Here is a 20,486-nt window from a genome sequence, read left to right as displayed (position 1 = left end):
AGTCACTATCAGAATCAGCCTGACATTGGTCAATTTGGATATCTCCAGACCTGAGCAGAGTTTACATTTGATTCTCTAAACTAATTTCCCCAAAGTGAAATCACTGGTAGAGTTCTTTTCATGTTCCTTGTATAAATGTGTATTTAATCACCATCCTGTCTCCAGCACTTCAATAACTTGTACATTTCCCCCTTAATCACTGTTTCAGCTCTGCAAAGAAAAGAAATGGTTGGCTGAAAAGCTCAGGCCATCTGCAGTAGTTAAGCCCTATTTTCCTCTGACTGCTCACTTGGATGGAGAACTTCTCAGCTAAATCCCTTTGGTCATTTGGCACATGCCCTGCTTTCACAGGAAGATCTTGAGGCCAAAGTCACTGAGGTTGGACTGGTCTTCTCAGTGCATGCCCATCTGCCTCACCTCTCCGCCCCCATCCCCATGCTGCTCCTTCTTCATCCAGCTACACAGCGTGGACCCAGCTGCATGCACCTTTGTGGTCATGAGGACCTGGGTTTGAATTCCAGCTCTGTCACCTGCTGGCTCTGTGACTCCAGGCAGACTCTAGTAACCCCTGTGAGCTGCACCTTCCCACCGGTAAAATGTGAATGAAAACACAACCTTGTAGGTCTATCGCGAGAACTGAGATGGCATGAAGTATGCCCAGGCTGGGCCTGGAGTATCATGGCTGCCCAGAGCTATTTGGTTTCGTCCTTCACTCAGAACCCTCACCGCAAGTAATAATAATGGAAATAGCTCACATTTATTGAGTCCTTTACTTGGTGACAGAAACTGTTGTAAGCATTTTACATGTATTAGCTCATTTATTCCTCTTTTCTCTAAAGGCAAAAGTATCTTTCTTGTATCCCTAAAGCCATCCATCCTCACAACTACCGGACTGCCTGGCCTAGCACCATTTCAACAGAATTTGCTGATTTTAAACAATATGTTGCTAAAATGATTTCTTGTTTTCTGTCGCTGGCTCGGAGCAGCCAGCCTGCTTGCTGTGACAAAATGTGATGAAACCAAATGCTGTTTCCTTGGCTTTTAGTACATATGACTAGCCCAAAATCTGGATTCAAGGTTGACCCCAGCCAAAAGGGGTGAGCGATGGGGAAAGGTGTGGGGAGGGGTGGCCTTGATGGAGGTAGGAACGGTGGTGGGGCACAGATGACACACATAGGGACACTCCATTGTCTAAGAGCCAGTAGGGAAAGGAGTCAGAGATTTGCCACAAAGTTTAAATATTTAGTTTGGCCTGTAGGCATCCATCACGCCATTGCATTATCACAAGTCCACTCTACTCCTCAGCACCTCCATCCCCTACCTCCCTGAACCCTCTGAGGGTCTAAGCCTTTGTTCAATCTCATCATTTCATGCCTCTGCACTCTCCTTTGTACATGCTGTCCCCTCTCTCTGAAATCCCCTCTCTCTTTCCTTCTCCACCTTGGAACTTCTACTGATCTTTCAAGACTCAGATCAGATGTCACCACCTCCAAGAAGCCATCAGAGGGGTCCCCAGTCTGACCAGGGTACACCCCTGAGCCCCCCTAGCAGCTCTGCACTCCTTCCTGGCACCTGTTCACACATCTCTTCCCTCAACAATAATGAATGGAGGACACACCGCGAGCTTTATTTAGTTCTATACCCCCAGCAGGTAGTTGACACTCAACAGACGCACAGTTGACACTCAACAGACGCTGGGTGATTGAATGAATGAACCAGGAAATGAGCGTATCTCCCCACTCAGATAAGCGGTCATGATAAGATATGATAATTGCCTCAAGAATAATTAATAACTGCTACTCCCAGATAACTGTGCCAATCTCTTTATCCAGATGATACAATAGCTCTCAAATATTGAGCACCTGCTGCTAAGCCAGAGCCGGCCAGCCAGCATCTGCACACATGTTGTCTTCAGCCCGCCAGTGTGATGCAGGCATCACCGCTAGAGGTGTGAGAGTGAAGTGAGAGTACCCAGCCCAGGCACACAGCTAGGAAGGGGCAGCGCCAGAGGTCTATGCTAGGTCTGCCCAACACTTTCCCCTGAACCGTGTCTCCTCCCAGAGAGGGTCCACTGCTCCTGGTTCTTCATGCAGCAGACCCTCAACGGCCTCCTTCAGCCCCTGCTCCTAACCCCTCAGTTCCTCTCCACAGGCCGCAGTCCCAGAGAGCTCGGCCTGGTGGTGCTGTGTCCTGTCCTCTCACTGGGAAGGCCGCTCACCTCCATCCCCAGGACAACCCAGAAGGGTCAGGGGATGCTGAGCCCGAGGTCCGTGGCCAGTGCCAGGGAAGCAAATGGGCATTCAGAAGCAGGGGCTGTTTCATCTGGTGGCCAAGTGATTAACCCTCGCGCAGCTGCAACAAACAGAGGAGCTGCAAATAAACACATCCCGAATGGGTCTGGAGAATAGAAGCCAAGAGACACCTCTCCACAATACACAATACACCTCTCCCTTGCCAAGTTTATTGCCAGAGATGACACCAGCTAGATGGCATGAAGCTTTGGGGGCAGCCGGCACCCCCCCCCCAAAAGCTTCCCCTGAAGCCCCAGTCTACCTGTTGCACTGGTCCTCTTAGGGCTTGGAAAGCACAGGGACTGGGGTGCTTGGCATGCTGTCTCCTCTCTCTCCCGCTTCAACCCAAAAAGGAATAAACACCCAGAAACCGCCAGAGTATTTCCTTATTAGAAATGCCTTCCACTGGTGTTCCCGGGAGACATTAGGCCAAGAGTCTTGGGGCAGGTCATCCAGGACAATAAGAAGTCCTGGGGGGAGGGGGGCACCTGGGTGGCTTAGTCGGTTGGGTGTCCGACTTTCGCTTGGGTCATGATCTCGCGGTTCGTGGGTTCGAGCCCCGCGTTGGGCTCTGTGCTGACTGCCAGCTCAGAGCCCGGAGCCTGTTTTGGAGTCTGTGTCTCCCTCTCTCTCTGACCCTCCCCTGCTCACGTTGTCTTTCTCTCTCCTAGAAATAAATTAAAAAAAAAAAAAAAAAAGAAGTCCTGGGGGTACCTGGTGAAGTAATTCTTTCCCCAGACCTTTCCTCAGCACTCACTATGTGTTGGGCTCTGTGCTGGGTGCTGGAGAGATCAGGGGAGTCAGACATGACTCCTGCCGGGGTCTGGAGGGGGGAGACAGACACAGACCAGTAGGTATGAGGGCTGACACCTAAATGGGGTGGTAAAGGGGCAGAATTCTAGAGAAAGACTTCAGTTGCTTGGTGATGAGAGGAGCAGAGTGAGGAAGTCAAGACAGGCTCCAAAGTAGGAAAAGCCCCCAGGGCTGGATGCTAAAGGATGAGTAGTGTCCTGGGGCAGACAAAGCAGTCTGTGTGTTGGGGCGGGGGGGGGGGGGGGGGGGGGGGGGGGGGGGGGGGGGGGGGGGGGGGGAGGGGGGGAGGGACACTTAGAGCAGCAGAGGAAGGTGGAGAGCAGGGCAGAGAGGGCTGGGGAGTGGTGGTCTAGCTGTTGGAAGCCTGTTGGAAGAGCTTAGGTATGTGGTGCCAGAGACACTGTGGCGAGAGGTAAGGAAGGACACAGGTGCAGCACCTAAGGACAGGGGATCCACTGAGGGGTTTTAAGAAGTGGGATGATATGTTTTGAAGGGATCTTTATGAAGACTACTCTGGCTAGTGCATGGGATGGGTGCAAAGGGGAGAGCCCAATGAGGTAAAGGCCAACAGACCTGTTAGGAAGCTGATGTCATTTCAAGGTGACATTTTTATGGGGGCCAGCACAATTTTCAGAGCTCTTACCTCTGTATATACATGCATTTACACTTCTGTCTGTCTACCTGTCCACCCATCCATACATGCAGCCATCTACACACAACAAATATGGTATTTTGGTACCTCCACTAAATGGAGATGAAAACTAAAGAACAGAGAGGTAAAGCCACTTGTCTGAAGGCACACAGTGAGTGGGAGGTTCAGGATTTGAACCACAATGCAGCTTGTGCTTCATGCTCTCAACCACTACACTGTAGTGCCACTCCATCAAAGATGACAAAGGCCCAAGTCAGGGTGCTGTATGTAGTTAGAGGAAAACACCCCTGATGGGCCAGCTCTGTATTTGATGCTTCCCTGAAACAGCTTCTGATTTCCATGGATAGAGGGGTGCAGCCTTTAAGTGTGAGGTACTTGGGAAAAAGTCTGAACTGTTAAGGGACTGGAAAGTCCTGGGGCAGGGTCATAATAGGAAGCCACTAGGGGTCACTTGAGTCCCCAGGAACACATACTTGGGGAATGGAGGTGTATCTTTTGAGTGTGTGTGTGTGTGTGTGTGTGTGTGTGCCTGCAGGCTTTTCTGATAAAGGAAGGCAGGGTACACACAAGTAAGAGAAGGGTGTACCCCAGGGGGAAGGGGGCCTGATTGCTTCAACTCATGGCCATACCTGCTAGGGAGCCTGAGCTCAGGTGGCTCCTGGAGGTGCTGTATGCTTACAGGCAGCAAGTTCCTGTTACATGTTAGGGTCCTATAACATGTGGCCAAAGCTATGACCACCCGCACCCCCTGGGGTGGCTCCACTTTCCAGTCTCCCGGCCATGCTCCAAGGCAAGGAGGGATAGGAGCTGGTAGGAGTTGGGGAGGGCAAGAGTCCTGCCCAGGGGTCTCCGAATAGAAGAGAGGCCCCAGCTCCAAGAGGAAGGTGACATGTGGCTTCTGTGTAATGCATCAGATGGTCTGCAAAGTTAGCCTTTCAACTTGGCTGGCTCTGAGCTTTGTTGGATAGCGTTGAGGAGCCTCACTTTTCTTTAAAATGGGAATAAAACTCACTGCTAACACAAAGGTTGCGTGAGTGTCAAGAGTGAATACTGGCTGTGAGCATGCAATTCTGCACACTTTGCACAGCCACCATCAGAGATACACGATTCTATCTGGTGGGCCATGTTTTACGATGTGAAGCAGGACCCAGAGCTTGCTGATAACTAAATGGAACACTGAACTTCAGTCTAACTTTAGGGGCTGCTAGTTAGTGGTCAGCCAAACAATAAACACGGCATCGCTACTCTCTGTCCTTCCTCTCTGTAGAACTCAGAATTGTGTTTGAGTCTGAAAGGAGTCTCTTAGAAGCACACATTAACAGCATCTCCTGCTTGCTGGAGCAGGGGAACCCACTAGGTAGGGATTCTTCAAAGGCATGCTGAAAAGCCCAGAAAATAAGAAATGTTTTGGAAGTGGAGAAGTCAGGGATGCCCCACATAAAGCAAAATAAGGAGTACAAGACTGAAGCCAGGGTCCCCATCCTAGACAGAGACTACCCCAATTAGCCAATCAGAGGCCTGGCTTGCCTGGCATCCATGCCAACACCTGTTGGAGTGGCGGCATGTCTATACCATCACCGGAAAAGCTTTGTCAGACCCAAGACTGTCAGGAGTGAGGCAAAGGGGCTGGTAAAATCCGCAGCAGAGCATTGCAAATAAACACACAGCTAACCTTCCCTGCACTAGAGGAAAAACCCAAACCCACCTAAGGGGCATTTACACACGAATGACTGGACAGGCTTGTCCCACACTGGGGTTTGGCACCAGAACTCCTCCACGGCAGACCGAGCGAGCCAGATACCTTCTGTCTGACAGCTGCATTATCCAGACCCACAGCGTGGGGGAACCAGCACAGCAAATGGTTTACAAACCAGGAGCACAGCTTCTCCTGGCCCCTGCTGTTCGAATCGATATCTCTCTACTAGGCTGCTCTCCCCACGGTGGGGTGGTGGCTCCTCTAGACCAGGACCCATGCTCAACTCCTGGGTTCCAGGGCCCCACTGATGCCCACCACCGCTCAAGTCGCTTGGATGGTTAAGACAGAGCTTTGAAAAAGTATCAGAAGGGGCTGCTCACTCCCCCACCTAACAAGCTGCAGCTTTGTTGTGTTTAACATCCTGGGCGTTTCCTCCAAAGTTCCCCCTCCTCCCCTCCAGATTCCTAGTGCTCTGGAACTCAGGCTAAGCTGCTTAGAGCAGTGCAGCTCTGCTGATGGCCCATTTTTAACAAGCTTCCTGTTGGTTTCCCCAAAGACAAGCCCACAAGTAAGACGTGCTTCTCTCTCTCCCCATCCTTCACCGCGGACACAGGGCAGCTGCCTGCATTCCTGTGGACCTGGGGGTGAGGACCGGGTCAAAGCGGGCTAGCACTCACAGAGGGGACCACAAAGAGCAGAGTTGCGGGTTTGGGGTCTGGCACTGGAAGGAGAGAGGCCGGGGACCGGCGAGCCAGGGCACCCCTCCTACAGTGGTGTCCAACTTCTCTCAACCTGGAGGACATGGCTCAGGGCACCGAAAAGCGGGTTCCGCCTGGGCGTCCTGGATGATGTCACCGTCAGCGGCCTGGTGTCCTGCCCTGGGGGTGGGGGTGGGGAGGGCCTACTGACTCCGGAGCGTGGGGGAGCAGAGGGAGCGGGTGCGCGCGGAGGGCAACTCACGGAGGAGAAGTTGTGCGGCCCGCAGAGCTCGCCCCGGTACTTGCAGGAGAGCAGCATGTCCTCGAGCTGGTGGCCCAGGCGGTCCATGAAGGCGGCGCTGATGCCCTCGAAGTGGCGCGGCGGCAGGAAGAGGCGGAAGTCGGCCAGCTTGCGGAACCACTGGCGGCGCGGCTCGTCGCCCCGCAGCAGCTCGCTGACCAGCGGGCGTGCGGTGCGGTTGGGCAGCAGCAGCCCGAGCCAGTGGCCGGCGTAGTAGAGGTCCCCCTTGGAGAGGCGCGGGAAGCGCAGGGGGTTGTTGTTGCACACGGTGACGGCGGGGAAGGGCAGCTGGCGGCTCCACTCGCGGTGCACCCGCGTGTGCGACGGGAAGCTGAGCCAGTAGAGCAGGCGGTTCGAGGACCAGGACAGCAGCAAGCCGAGGGACGTGCAGAAGGCCAGCACCCACAGCGCCCGCCGCTGGAAGGAGCCCCCCGCCGCCGTGCGCCCGGCGCACATGTGCCGCAGCCCGTGCAGTTTAGCGCGGCTCAGCGACGGCCGCCCCCTGCGGGCGACCCCCGGCCCCTGCAGCGCCCGCTCGCGTTCGCCGCCCCTGTCGCCCCCGGGCTGCCCGGCCGCCGCCACCGCTGCCGGCGCCGGCTCCTCGCGGGCCATGCGGAAGCGTCCCGGGCCGGTGAGCGCGGCCGGGGGCAGCCGGGCTCCGCCGCTCCGGCTCATTCATTCAGCCCGCGGCTGGCTGCAGCGGCGGCGGCCCCGGCCGGGAGGAGCCGCCATGGGAGTCCGCAGCAGCAGTGGAAGCAGCAGCAGCAGCCGCCGCGCGCAGCCCGCGCCAGGAAAGCGTGCGCCCGAAAGGAGCTCCGGTGGCGCGGCATGCCCGCCCGGCGCCGCCGCCGCCGCCGCCTCCGCGGGCGCCCGCCCGGGACTGAGCGCTGCCTCGGCCCGCCGCCCCTGGCTCTGGCCTCTCCCGAGCGCCTCCCGGGCTCTCCGGGCCCCTAGTCTTCCTGGAGAGTGCCTGGCCCGGCCGCTACCTCTAGAGGGGCCCCGCCGGGCGCCGCCTCTCCGGTGCCCGGGCGCTGCGCCCGCCTCCCCTCGTTCTGGACCTCGGGGGACCCTACGCCGAGTCCCCCCTGCTCCGCCTAACCCCAGCTTTTACGCTGGTCCGGGGAGAGCAGCCACTCGGCCACCATGCCTGATTTGGGCATCCCCAAGGGCCCCGCCAGCCCAGCCGGTAGCCCAGCGGTGCTGGGACCCGGGAGAGAAGGCGCCGGGGAACGAGCGCCCCCAGAGGCGCACCGCGGCTCGGGCGCGGCGGGTGGGGTGGGTGTGTACCGGGACGAGGGGTCGCCCGGCCCGCTGCTGCGCTCTTTCCCCTCGCGGCGAGACCCGCTCGCTGCTCCTCGGGCTGCGCTCTGCCGAGACCCTCGAAGGGTCCCCTTAAGTCCCGCGCCGGAGCCCTGCGTGCGACGCGCCCGCTCTCGCTCGGGGATGGGGTCTTCTCCGGAGTCCTGCGGGAGGCTGCTTGCTGCTGGGCCCCTTCCGGGCAGCTGGCCAGAGGAAAGTGTGGCTTCTCCCCTCGACTCTCCGCGGTGCCTCGAGTCTCAAGAAAAGCCGGGCTTCGCTGTCCCCTGCCTGTTCTTCTCCCTGCCCCGGCAGTGCCAGGAGCTGGGGACTGCGGAGCCCCGGCTGCACCTCTCAGCTGGGTGACCCGGACTCGCTGTTCCGCACCCCCTTCTCTCGAGACTCCAAGCCCGCCGCGGCGGCGGCGGCGGCGCCGACTGCGCTCCTCTCCCGGTTGCCCGGCCCTCCTCGGGGCTCCGGGCGAACTTGGGCAGCGGCCGCGCGACGCTGGCGCGGCTGGGCTTCGAGCACCTGCTCCTCAGCTCGCTGGCCCCACGGCTCCGGGCGGGCGGGGCGGCGGCAGCGAGCGCTGTGCGCTCCTGGAGACGCGGTGCTGACGCGCCCGGCTCCTCCTCGCTGCATTTTAATTCCTGGCCACTGTGGCCGCTGCACACCGAGCAGGAAGCCTCTTGCTGGAGTTGGCCGGGTGGGGGGTGCACTGCACAGATGTGCCCGGGTGAGCGGGCTCGTGGGAGAGATGTGGGGCAGAGCCGTTGTGTTTATGCGGGGCCATGTGTGCGAGCACTTCAGACTGGGAGATGGTTGTACAGAGTGAACTGCTGTGTAGTGTGGGCATGTGAGCAAGTACACAGCGTGAGGGAGGTGTCATGCACCGAGTATGGGGAGGCCGTGGTGTGTGCGCGTGTGTGTGTGTGTGTGAACGGGTATTTCTGCTTATCTCATGCCTATCTCATGCATGTGAGCTTATTTGCAGATAACAACATAGGTTGTCTGAGTGTGTAGGACAGCAAGTCTGTGATGGTGTGTGTGTCCTGTGTGTGTGTGTACGTGTGTGCACTTGGGTGGTGGGTATTAATGGGTGTGTTGACGTGCAGATGCATAACAGTTTCTGGATGTGGTGTGTGGTTGGTGTGTTTTGCACGTGGGTCTGGGTGTGTGGTGTGTAGTATGTGCATTGAGGTGTGGAAGTAGTGACTGGGCCTCTGGCAAGGTGGGCTTTGCGGAAGAGCCCTGTCCCCTGCCTCTTAGGAACTTCCCAGGTGTGCCACCCCCCCACGCTACCTGCTGGGAGCCCTCAGCAGGCACAGCTTTCCTAGGAGGGCAGGAGGGAGGAGGTGACATCCTAGGACAGAGGCTCCACCTCTGCCATTCTTACACCTGGGATCCTACAGCCAGTTGACTGATGATGTCGCTCTTCCCTCTGGGGCAGACTCAGGGGCTTCCACCAAACCTTGGGCATGTTTGGACATTTTTATTTAGCCTTGAAGCACATAGTGTACTGCCAACCTCACAGGTGAGACTGAGGAGGCCAAGTACTTGGCCAAGGTAATACAGCCTGCAAGGGGTGGATTAGGATTCTGCACCCGGGTCCCCAAAGCCCTGGCTCTCTGCACTGCACCCCATGACCTTACAGTCTGCACTGTCTAGGCCAGGCACCCTGAGGGCAGGGCTCGGATCCTGCTCCTGAAGCTGCCTGGCAATGTGTGTTGTACAATGGGTCTCCACCCATACCTCGGGATCGACCCCTGGGGCCTCACTGAGAGAGGTGACACTTCAGCCCCATCATTCCATGGGATAAAGGCATTTTCCAGACATTTTCCAGAGTGGATTTTGATGGGGGTTGTGGGATGGGGTGAAAGGACCCCAAAGGTAGGAGAGGGGTTTGGGGTTAGGGCCTGGAGAGGAATTTCACCCACTTTGTGATGACTTACTAAGGGTGCTCCCCACAGATCTGTTGAATGAGCCTCCGAGCATCCAAATGGTACGTGCTAGGCCAGTTTTCCCTCCTCACTGACCTGGGAGGCACATCCTGTCGGTCTGGTAACCTGCTGCATCTGGTCTGTGGGGAAGAGGACATCTGAGCCACAGTCACCTTCACTCACCCCCACACATATATGCACACACAAACAACATGCACTCACCACACACACACCTGGAAGCCCTTCTCATTCACCAGTGGAAAAAGCTAGCAAAGTGGGTTTTGCTAAATTTCTGTTTTGAATTTGGTTCCTTGGAGCCGTCTGTTGCTAGCTTTAGGGGGAGGATTCTGAATCTGCCAGTTTTGTGGGGCTTGGAACAGAGGCTCACACACTGGTGCTCCCAGCCTGGTCCTGGAGATCCTGACAGTTGCCGCAGTGACACATGTCCCAGCTAAGGTGGGGCCACCTTGTGAGCAAAGTGCAGTTGCTAAAGACACAGCCAGGGCAGATTATAACATATTATATTATTATAAATAACATCTTTCAGAGTCCTAACTCTAGGCTGGCATGAAGTTAGAGAAACCTTTAGGATGTTTTATGTTTCTGATATGTTCAACTGCCGGGGGCTTTTCCTTTCCTGGAAGTTTCCCCTTTGAAATGTACACATGCGGCTTTTGGTTGCCCGAGTACCATGGGTTTTCCTGTTAATTCTCCAGATGGGTTGTTTTTCCAGAGAGAGAAGAGGTATCCTGCATAGGCTCCCGGGGTCTTAGCACAGAAATCCAGAGGTATGCAATGAGCTCCCTACCCCCACACCCTCCTAGACCAATACGTCCACCAGCTTGAAAAAGTCTACTCTTTCTTCAAACCCCAGCTTAAGCATCGCCTCCTAAGATATCGGATCCATCATAGCCCTTGCAATAGCACCTTGTCACTTTGTGTCCAGGTTTTCCTTCTGGACGTGAGCCCTTTAAGGACAGAGACTGCACCTCATTCATGTTTGTGTCCCTACCTCTTGGTGCCTAGCACATTGATGAAACACACTGAGACAGGGAGAGGGGAAAGGAACCAGGATTTCTTGAATATTTCTGTGTGCCACGCATTGCACTGGACATGTAAATATATTTAATTTATCACTCCAACCCTGCAGGGGAGGGAATTTTGTCCGCTTTTTACATTTGTGAGCCAAGGGCTCAGAAAGCAGGAATTGAACTAAGCTCTGATTCATTCTTAAGATTTTTCCCTTTCCACCATTCTGCTTGCAAAAGTAGAATGATAAATAATAATAAACATATAATAAAATATGAAGCGCTTGGGTGGCTCAGTCAGTTAAGTGTTCAACTCTTAGGCTCAGTTCATGATCTCATGGTTCTTGGGTTCGAGCCCCTGTGTCAGCTCTGCATTGACAGGGCAGAGCCCGCTTGGGACTCTCTCTCTCTTCCTCTCTCTCTGTCCCTCCCTGCTCTCACCTGCCCCCCAAAATAAATAAATCAACTTAAAAAAATAAAATAAATATAGGACTTCCTAAGCACTAGGGCCTATTCTAAGTTACTTACACTAAGACCAGGGTTCTAAGTGTTTAATCCTCAAAATCATTTTAAATACTATGATTTTCTCTACTTCAAAGAAGTAGAATCCTTACCACAGAGAGGTTGAGCCACTTACCCTAAGCCACACAGCTCCTAAGCTGCAGGACAGCCTCTGAATCCAGGCAGTCTGGCTCTATCCCCCATGCTTTCAAAACTCACCCCTTACCGTCTCTGCCCTCACAGCTACATTGAATGACAGCACACGTGAATTAGCTTTCTGGTCCTGGCAGGCTGACTTAGCCAGAAAAACAAATTCACGAGGCAGTGCACGAGCTGACCCACATAACCTCTCCACCAAGAAATTAGAATTTAGCATTGTGATTTCCCAATAATAAGCTTTTAAGAAAAGCTCCCTTTTCTGGTCTATCTCTAAAACATCTGTTGCTCCACACCTGGCATCCTGGCCTTCTGTCTTGCGTGATGTTTGTGTGTGGTGACAGCAAGTCCTGCTGGCCAGCCAGCCCACACTCTGGTGTGTGGCTACCACCGTAATTATAAGCTGTTTCTCCCATCAGATAAGTTTGTTGGGGAGGGGAGGTCAATTTAAGCTAATGTGATTTTCTGTTTTCATAACTCAGTGTTTGGAGCCAACACGCTTGTTGGCTCAATCCAGCTTCACGGGCGCCCCCAGCATTCCTGTTTACCCCAATCCTTGCTACTCATGGCCTCAGCCTTGGAAAGTGTCTGAGGGGCCACCTACCCCTGCATCCTACCTGCTACAGGAATCTCTTGTGCACACCCCTTCAGGAACACTCCACTGGTAACCAGCGCTATTCTGGGACATCTGGAAGGTGTTCCCAGCTTCTTCTTCCTTTCATCAAATCAGAATCTGTCATTTTGTTCATTTCTCCCATTTCCCTAAATTTATCCCTGGACAGCCACTCAAATACGTTTGCTCTTTCTTCCACATGGGAACCTGTCACAATTCTTTATAGAACCAGAGTACACTGGTGCCACAAGGGGCTCCAGCAGTCTGCCTACCTAGCAAACTCCCCAAGGTAGGTCTTCTCTTCTTGGGGGAAACATTACCAGTTGCCACAACCATTTATCCTGTATTGTCTGCTCTTGAAGCGGGATCTTAGAGGTCAACGTTCTTAACATGTGACCATCCAGCCCTGCAGAGCGTGACCCCACCAAGCCCTTTACTCTGGACCTGGTCCTTCCAGACCCTAATCTTCCTTCTGTTGGCTGTGGGTTCTTATTTGCCTTCTTGCCTCTGGGATTTAGTGGAGGTGGCGAGAAAAGACAGTAACATTGGGTTCTTGGTGTCCCTGCTTAGAGTGCTGAGTGCACTTTCTTTTAGGACTCCACTGCTATTGGTAATGAGTCAATACAACTTGTAGCACTAGAAGTCACTGATCTTATGGGAGGCAGGTGGGCTACTGTGGGTAGGCTTGTGCACCCAAATCTCTTTTTCCCTTTCTCTCGTTTTCCATCTCTGTACTGCCCTTGGCTCTCTGACACTCTGCCTCCCGCTCCCTCACCCTTTCCTCCTTCTTTTCTTTCTTTTCTTCCAGCATCTGCCTGAAGCCTAGTGGTCGTATCTGATACCTCCTTAGCTCATGCTACTGGTGGCCTCTGAGGTCACCATAGAAGTGGCTGCAGTGTCCCAGGACCTGAGCAAATGTCCAATGGTCATGATAAGGATTCCTGCACTGGTGGAAAGAGCAAAGAGGACTTCTCCATTGTGGTTCTTAGCCCATTGCATGATCATTGCTCCCTCCCACCACCCCCAACCCCCACCTTGGGGCTGGCATTGGAATTGCTGGTCCATCTTACCTTTCCATGTGCCTCAACATCTCTACTGCTTTTCCCTCTCACTGTATGACCTTCTTGTATTACACCTGACCTCTTCTAGTTCTCTCTTTTTCTGGGCTCTTTCTCAGTCTCACCAGATCTATCAGTCTATCTATCATCTATCTTGCCCTCTTGACCATCCTCATTTTACTGGAATTCAAACTGTCAGCTGCCCACCCTTCACTGACACTAAATCCCAGGAGTCAGAGGGCCCACAACCACCAGAGAAAGATCAAGGGCTGGAAGGACATGCCCAGAGGAGAGAGTGGGGAGACTCGTGCTCTGCTGCGCTGGAGGGAGCTCTACTGAAGCACAGTGCTCCACATTGAATGGCAAATCCTGAGAGCTAGGAGCTGGATATTAATTCTAATTGGACCCCTTCACTCTCAGGGGGGGAGGAAGCTGAGGTCCAGAGAGGGGGGAGGTGTGGTATAAATCGTTCAGATACTGAAGAATGCCAAACCAGAATTCAAATTCCAACTTCTGGCTCACTCTCTGCTCACCCTATGAAATAACTTTTTAAAAATCCATTTTGAAATCAGTAATGTATTCACATGGTTCTAAAAGGACAAAGGAATAAAGAATCTAGTTAGAAAGTCTCTCTACGCCTTCCTCTCCCCAGCCAAACAATTTTCTTCCCTGGAGGCAACTATGCTATCAATTTGTTGTATAATCTATTAGCGATACTTAGTGAATGTACATGTGTGTGTTTAGTCTCCATATGTCCCCCTTTTCTTACATGAATGGCTGCATTCTGTGAATACCATTTACTAGAGTAATTGGAGTCCATGTTCTTCATAGTCTCCCCCCCCACACCCGCTGCCATATTTTCAGTTATTTTATGATTGCCTCCCTTTGACACCTCATCCCAACTTCTGTTATTTCCCCCAACTTCTCATTTCACATTGTCCTGCTCTCCCATCCAACAAGGACAGAGGGTCCTACGACAAGGTGGTACACAGAGCTTGTCATTTTATTATCAGATTTTTCATTAACTCTTTGCTAGAAACACTGATGGTTGGAAGCTCTTGTGAAGATAATTTCAAACAGCAGGCATTGCAAAGATATTTCCCCTTTGCCACTGAGGAGTATTACAAAATGTATTTGCATAGCATTTAATATGCTGCTTATATTTTACTTAGACTAATTGTAACACACACACACACACACACATACACACACATTTTTGGTGCCCTGAGCACACAGGTCTAGTTAGTCTGGGGAGGTGGTCCAAACATGCACTGGTTGGCAGAAAAAGCCAGTTTCAGATTCAGTTTCTGTGACTAATATATCGAGCGGGTAAAACACACCATAGAGAGAACCATAGGGTGTCAGTGCCTCATGATTTTAATGACCATGTAGTTAAACTTAGAAGAGGAAATTGATGTATAGAGTTTAGCAACTTGCCCTGGTCACTGAGCAGTTGATCTGATGATGGTGATGATCATGGTAATGATGGTGGTAGTGATGAAGATTGTGATGGTGATGGTGATGATGGTGGTGATGGTGATGATGGTGGTGATGGTGATATTTGATAATTCACACTGATTGAGCACTAACTATGTATGAGGCACTGTGCTCAGTGAATATGCATTAGCTCACATAATCCTCACAGCAACCCACGAGATATGCACCACCATTACAATTCTTCTACATAGGAGGAAGCTAAAGCAAGGATTGGATAAATAACTTGTCCAAACAGTGGCTAGACTCAAATCCAGGTATTTGGGCTCTAGAGTACAAGGTCTTAATTAAGTTGGTTGTAATTAGCTGAAAGTGATAACTGTACAGGTATTTATTGAGCACCTAGAGCATGTCATGAGCTGTCTTTGGCACTGGGAATGTGACGTCTATTCAGATTGGTCCCTGCCTCAGCTTACAGTCTAGTAGATGATATGAGTAAAAACTAGATAATTTTCAAAGCATGATAAATGCTGTCCCAGAGATGGTTACAGTGTGCTGAGGGGGTTCAGATTTCCCCTCAATTGGTCTGAGAGGACTCACTATAACCTTCTCTGTTTTTCCACTTAATTTCTCTATTTTTTTTTTTTTCATATTCTCATTCCATTTCATGGAGAACTTTGTGACTCTGCCCCCAGGGATGAATCTTAGAGCCAGGGTCTCAGGCCAGAGGCCCTACTAGCCAGCCCTGATCCATGATACCCACCATGTTCACACCCACATTCTCCTTCTGACATGGGTTTTTGTGTCACCAGTGATGTCTTGTTGACTAGTGATATTTACTTTCTAGGCTCAGGCCACCTCAATAATCAACCTTTCTTCCCAGCATTTCTTACCTATCATCTGCTTATTCTGGGTTTAGGCTTGAATAACTGGGCTTTGGTTGTAACGCTGGCCATAAAGCCAGTAGAGCAATGGAGCCTTGAACACTTTTCTACCCAATTTCCCCTCCCGTACACATAACAAAACTCTCATTAAAATAGTTAAGCATAATAACCTTCTCCAGTAGTTACCATCCGCTCATATTATGAAAAGCATGCAGTTAAAAATAGGACTTAATGAAATATAAAACCCCAGGTACAATTAGACATTTTATTCACAATTTCTTGACTCCTTAACTGTTTTTGGCCATGACTTAATCCTACCCTGGCTCTCACTTCCCCTTTGGGGAGCACTAAGTAACCAGCCCTGAATCTGTCTTGTAGACAGACTCTCTGCAGTGACTCAGATTTAAGGCTAGGTTGATTTGTCAAAAGCCTCCATCTAGGCTACTTTTCCTTCTAGCCACAACTTTCCTCTGACTCAGCCACTAGCGGTGTGTTTACTCACTTTCCTTTATAAATGATCTGGCTAAACCTCTACCTTGGGTTTCTCTACTCCTAGTTTATCTTGCCTGTCCACCCACCAGAGGAGCAGAAAGGAAAGAATTTCAGCACATTCTTTTGCAGAAGTATGAATCTGTGTGATTATCTAAACAGAAGACAGGAAGAGAAGGGCAGGACAGGGAAGGTGGGATAAGGGAATGGGAGGGGAGAGAAAGGGAGGAGAGGGGAGAAGAAGAAGATGAGGGAGGAGAGAAGAGAGAAGAGGAAAATCAACAGAGTACCTACCACCTACTATTATGTGAACCATATAATGATTCTCCCTGATGACTTTCCCATTTGGGTAATATTATTCCCATGTTATGAATGGGGGCATAGAAGCCTTTTCTTTCCAATCCCAGTCTCTCTGTTGTTAGTTTAAGCACAGCTTAAGCCATGGTAACACCCATAATCATACAATACAAACATTCACTGAGCTGGATTTCAGGCATCGAATAAAGCCTCATTTTCAAGATGATGAAAATGAAGCTCAGAGAAGTGAAGTCACTTCCATGGAGTCACACAGAGTATGTCACACAGTGCAAGAACCAGGATTCCAACCCAGGTATGACTTCAATGTGTTGATAATTATTTGAAAGGCAGGAAGTTGGGAGTTTAGAAGGGGAAAAAAACCAAAGTGGGTGGTAGCATAATTCAGAGTTTTGCAAAAATCTTTGGGGAGATGAAGGAAGTGAAAACAGAGTCTAGGTTCTTACTATCCACTATTCATCTGGAGCTATTCCCAGCTTCAATGATATCATAACAGGCAGAGCTAAAACTATACAAGCCCAGTGATTGGGAAAGGTTTAGGAACATACCCATGGGTATAAGTGCAAGGCTGAAAAGGCTACAGAAAATATGTCCTCTCTCAACATCTAAATGACCTTATATGTTGAGAGCCATCACATGGCCATAAAGAAGGAACTCACCTTTACAAACCATGGGTTTTCAGCCTATCTGCCTGCTTCTTTCCATCCCTCCTTCCCTCCCTCCCTCTCTCCCTTCTTCCCTCCCTCTTTCTGTTTCTGTCCTTCCTTCCTTCCTTCCTTCCTTCCTTCCTTCCTTCCTTCCTTCCTTCCTTTTTTCCTTCCTCCCTCCCTCCCTCCTTTCCTTCTTCCCTCCCTCTTCTGTCTTTAATTCCTTCCTTCCTTCCAGACCCCAGCCTTGCTTTCTCCTTTCTAATCAATACTTCTCTAGCCCAACAGTACTTAAGTTAACTCATTTAGTATTTCTCAGCAGCCGACAGCACTAACACATAACATTAGATTCAAAACAGTTCCCTGAAAGTGCTTGGAGTTATAAAGGCAAGTTCATAAACTTCATGTGTAATAAGAGCCGTGAAACAGTTCATACCCTTTCATCTTGCAGTCCCACACCCTAGTAGGTTCCCTAAGGAAATAATCCAAAAGTAAAGAAAAAGCACAAAGGTATTCACAGTGAGGATTTTCATGATAGAAAAAAAAAAACACCAAACAAAAGTAAAAACAGTTCATATGCCCAACAGTAAGGGGAAGGGCCAAACAAATTATGGTGGTGCTGTCATTGGAAAGTGATGTCATTAAGAACAAAGACTAGGATAAGGATGCCAATGTATTGAGTTGGATGTGAAAGAGCCTAGAGTAACAAGATCTGAGCATGCGGGGCACACTCACCCAATCACCTCTTTAAGGAAACACACAAATAATGGTCAGAGAGGAAGTAGGAGAGACAGGATTTACAAACAAATAGGTTCTTTTAGATTTTAGACAAACCAAACTCAAGCAAACTTGACAGAGCTAAGCTTGGAGAGAAGGCACATTGGTAGCAGAAAGTTTTCTGTCTCTACAGAGTGGTACCACTGGGTCTTGGGCACTGCAGCCCCAGACCTCTTGGTTAACCTCACCTCTCCACCCTGGCACCATCCACCAACCAGTGAAAGTGACCCACAGAGACAGCCCTGATGTGGCTGGATACAATCACTGGGAATCACGCCCAATCTGGTGTTTTCCTTTTGACTCCTGACTCCTGGATCCTCGGTCTCTGCATTTCAGGCTCCTCCGGGACCTCCACCTTAGTGTCTATTCTAGCAATGACTCATGTGCTAGATGCTCTGTGACCAAATAGTGACCTGTAATAAAAACTGTCTCAGAAGCTAAATTGTCCCAAATAAAGGAAGGTCTTTGGGTGAGGATTACCTTGGAGGTAATGCTTCCCTTGTGTACTTTCTGCTTGCTGTGTCTCATCATCTGTTCCCAGCCTCTGCCTGCAGACCTTACTCTGATTTGTGATTAAACTCTTGGTTGGACAACTTGGTTTGATGCATTTGACCCTGGCTGGATCTGGACTGAGTGAAGGGCCTGAGCATCTCCCTAAAGTTACAATCTATGCTTCTATCTTTAACTATGGTTGGAATTCTGCTTGGTCTTAACAGTCATAATACTCTAGTTTCTAGGTTAGAGGCAGTGCAGGGAGATAAGGAAGAATACATTTGAGCAGTTTGAGCAGTGACAATGCATGTTGCAAAATCCATAATAATAATCATAATAATAGCCTTAATTAATTGAGGCTAGTAATGTGGTAGACCCAGTGCTGGGAACTTTGCACACATTATCTCACTTAATCCCCACAGTAACCTGAGTGAAGTACAGAGATATTATTATTTCTATTTGTACCAAGAAGGAATCTGAGGCTGAGAAATAGCAAGTGAATTATTGAAGGTCAAAATCAAGTTTTACTGATGTCAAATCCTCTCTCACCCCCCACTATTATACTCTACAATCTTTCAGACACTAAATATACCACCACGTGGTTGAAGCATGAGTGGGCCCTTGTCTATTACAGAGCATGCTTACTTTTCCTTTACATACAATCCTGGTCACATGCTTGGGCACTGTTTTTGCAGGCTCTCAGCAGAATAAAAGCAATATGTGTTATGAAAAGGAACAAGGAGGCTTAGGATTCAGGAGTACTGATAGCCCAATGTGTAGCCAAAGCCTGACAACCAAGGAGCAGACAAAACAACTATAAAAACAGACAAAAGACTAAAAAAAAAAAAAAAATACCATTTAATCCTGGGCAAACACCACACAGCTCAAATAGTCCTGGGTCTTTTAACCCAAAAATAATCTTTGGAAATTATGATAGACTTGTGTCACCACAATTACATTTTGTTTTGTATAATTTGTATGAGAATATAGGAAAGACTGGCATGCATTTCAGAAGGAGTTTTCGCCAAATGGTTCCGTTAAAAAAAAGTTGTTGTTCTTCAAGGAGAAAATAAATCCTTAACTCTTAGAAATGTTGACTATTCAGAAGAATGACTTATTTCTTTGGGAAGAGAGAGTATGGCTAACAAACGTTTTACTCTCCCATTGGCCCATTGTTTCAGCTCTCACCTTGAACTTTCCTTATTGTCATTTCCTTGATGGCCAAACAGTGATGGGCACCTGGCTTTCCATTCCAAATTAGTTATGTCACTGCCAGTTGGGCTATGTTGTGGGTGTTTAGTTCTTCTATAAAAAGGAGTTTTGTGGTATTTAAATGTTTCTATCTCTTTTCTGTTTCTTAAACTAAAAACAATGACAGACCAGTTTTTACCACATTTTATTCCCCTGGAGGAAGAAACAACGAAAGAGAAATAGAATTCTCGTTGAGAAAACAGTTCTAAAGCTCGTGTCTCCATCGGAAACATTTCAGGGTTTTGTTCTGTAGGACTTGGAAGTCTGGTGCAATAGGCTGACAGGAATAGGAACAGCAGAATTCCAACTCACCAAGGAGTGTCAGAAATCAGAATATCTCAACGAATGTAACTCCTCTGCCAGCTTCCTGAATGCACACTTCCCATGAAGAGTTGTGTGTGTGTGCGCGTGCATGCATTTGTGCATGTGCACATGCATGTGTGTGCCTAGGTCTATTTTTCCCTTTTGCATATATAGTCATTGATTGATACAGAGAAATGTGAAATGTCTGCACTGTTTTATAAAGTATTGACAATACATCCTTTTAAATTTGGAACTGGAATTTTACTCATGGGAAGTGACATTTAAGTCATGAATTCTGAGTCCCTTTTTAACCTAGAAATCCTGGAATTCTTCTTAACTAAGCCATCACTCTCACCACATTCCATCCATCACCAGAGGCTGTTGGTGCTGCCCTCCTAAATCTCAAGCCCATGGTGATCCATTCTTGCTGCTACCGCCTAGGTTTGGGCTTTCCTGGTCTGCAGCTTACAGCTTACCCTCTCATTACAGCTTTAACTGGATCCCTTGCCTCTGATTTCCTCCTTCTCCAACCCGGTCCCTACTCTGCTATTCTGAGTTTGTCATTCCTTGGCTTAAAATCCTTCAATGACTCTCTGCTGCTTACTACAGAGCTTCAGAGCCTGTGTGTTGTGTTACACAATGGGTTATAGGAAGTGTAGGTATTTTGGGGTCATAGGGCAGGCTTGGGGTAGCAGGAGTCTCAGGGACTGCTCAAGACCACAGCCTTGTCCACTTGCCCCAGTGTGCTGTGCAGATATTTTCTTTCTTTTTTTTAAAATGTTTTATTTATTTCTAGGAGACAGAGAGAGAGACAGCGTGAGCAGGGGAGGGTCAGAGAGAGAGGGAGTCAC

At 50.1% G+C, this 20,486-nt stretch overlaps 1 protein-coding gene across 1 annotated transcript in view; it reads right to left on the bottom strand.

The window, feature by feature from the left end:
- The window catches only part of ASIC2 (acid sensing ion channel subunit 2), a 265,054-nt gene extending 257,928 nt beyond the window's left edge, over positions 1-7,126 (bottom strand). Inside the window, exon 1 of the mRNA XM_039253921.1 lies at positions 6,413-7,126. Coding sequence (XP_039109852.1) covers positions 6,413-7,126 — 714 coding nt within the window. The remainder of the gene's footprint in view (positions 1-6,412) is intronic.
- Positions 7,127-20,486: the final 13,360 nt, after the last annotated feature.

Source organism: Hyaena hyaena, unplaced genomic scaffold (assembly GCF_003009895.1).
Source record: "Hyaena hyaena isolate Hyena2069 unplaced genomic scaffold, ASM300989v1 scaffold_10, whole genome shotgun sequence".
Classification (NCBI taxonomy): Eukaryota; Metazoa; Chordata; class Mammalia; order Carnivora; family Hyaenidae; genus Hyaena; species Hyaena hyaena.
Note: the sequence above shows the minus strand (reverse complement) of the source record. Positions and strands in the feature narration are given on the sequence as shown.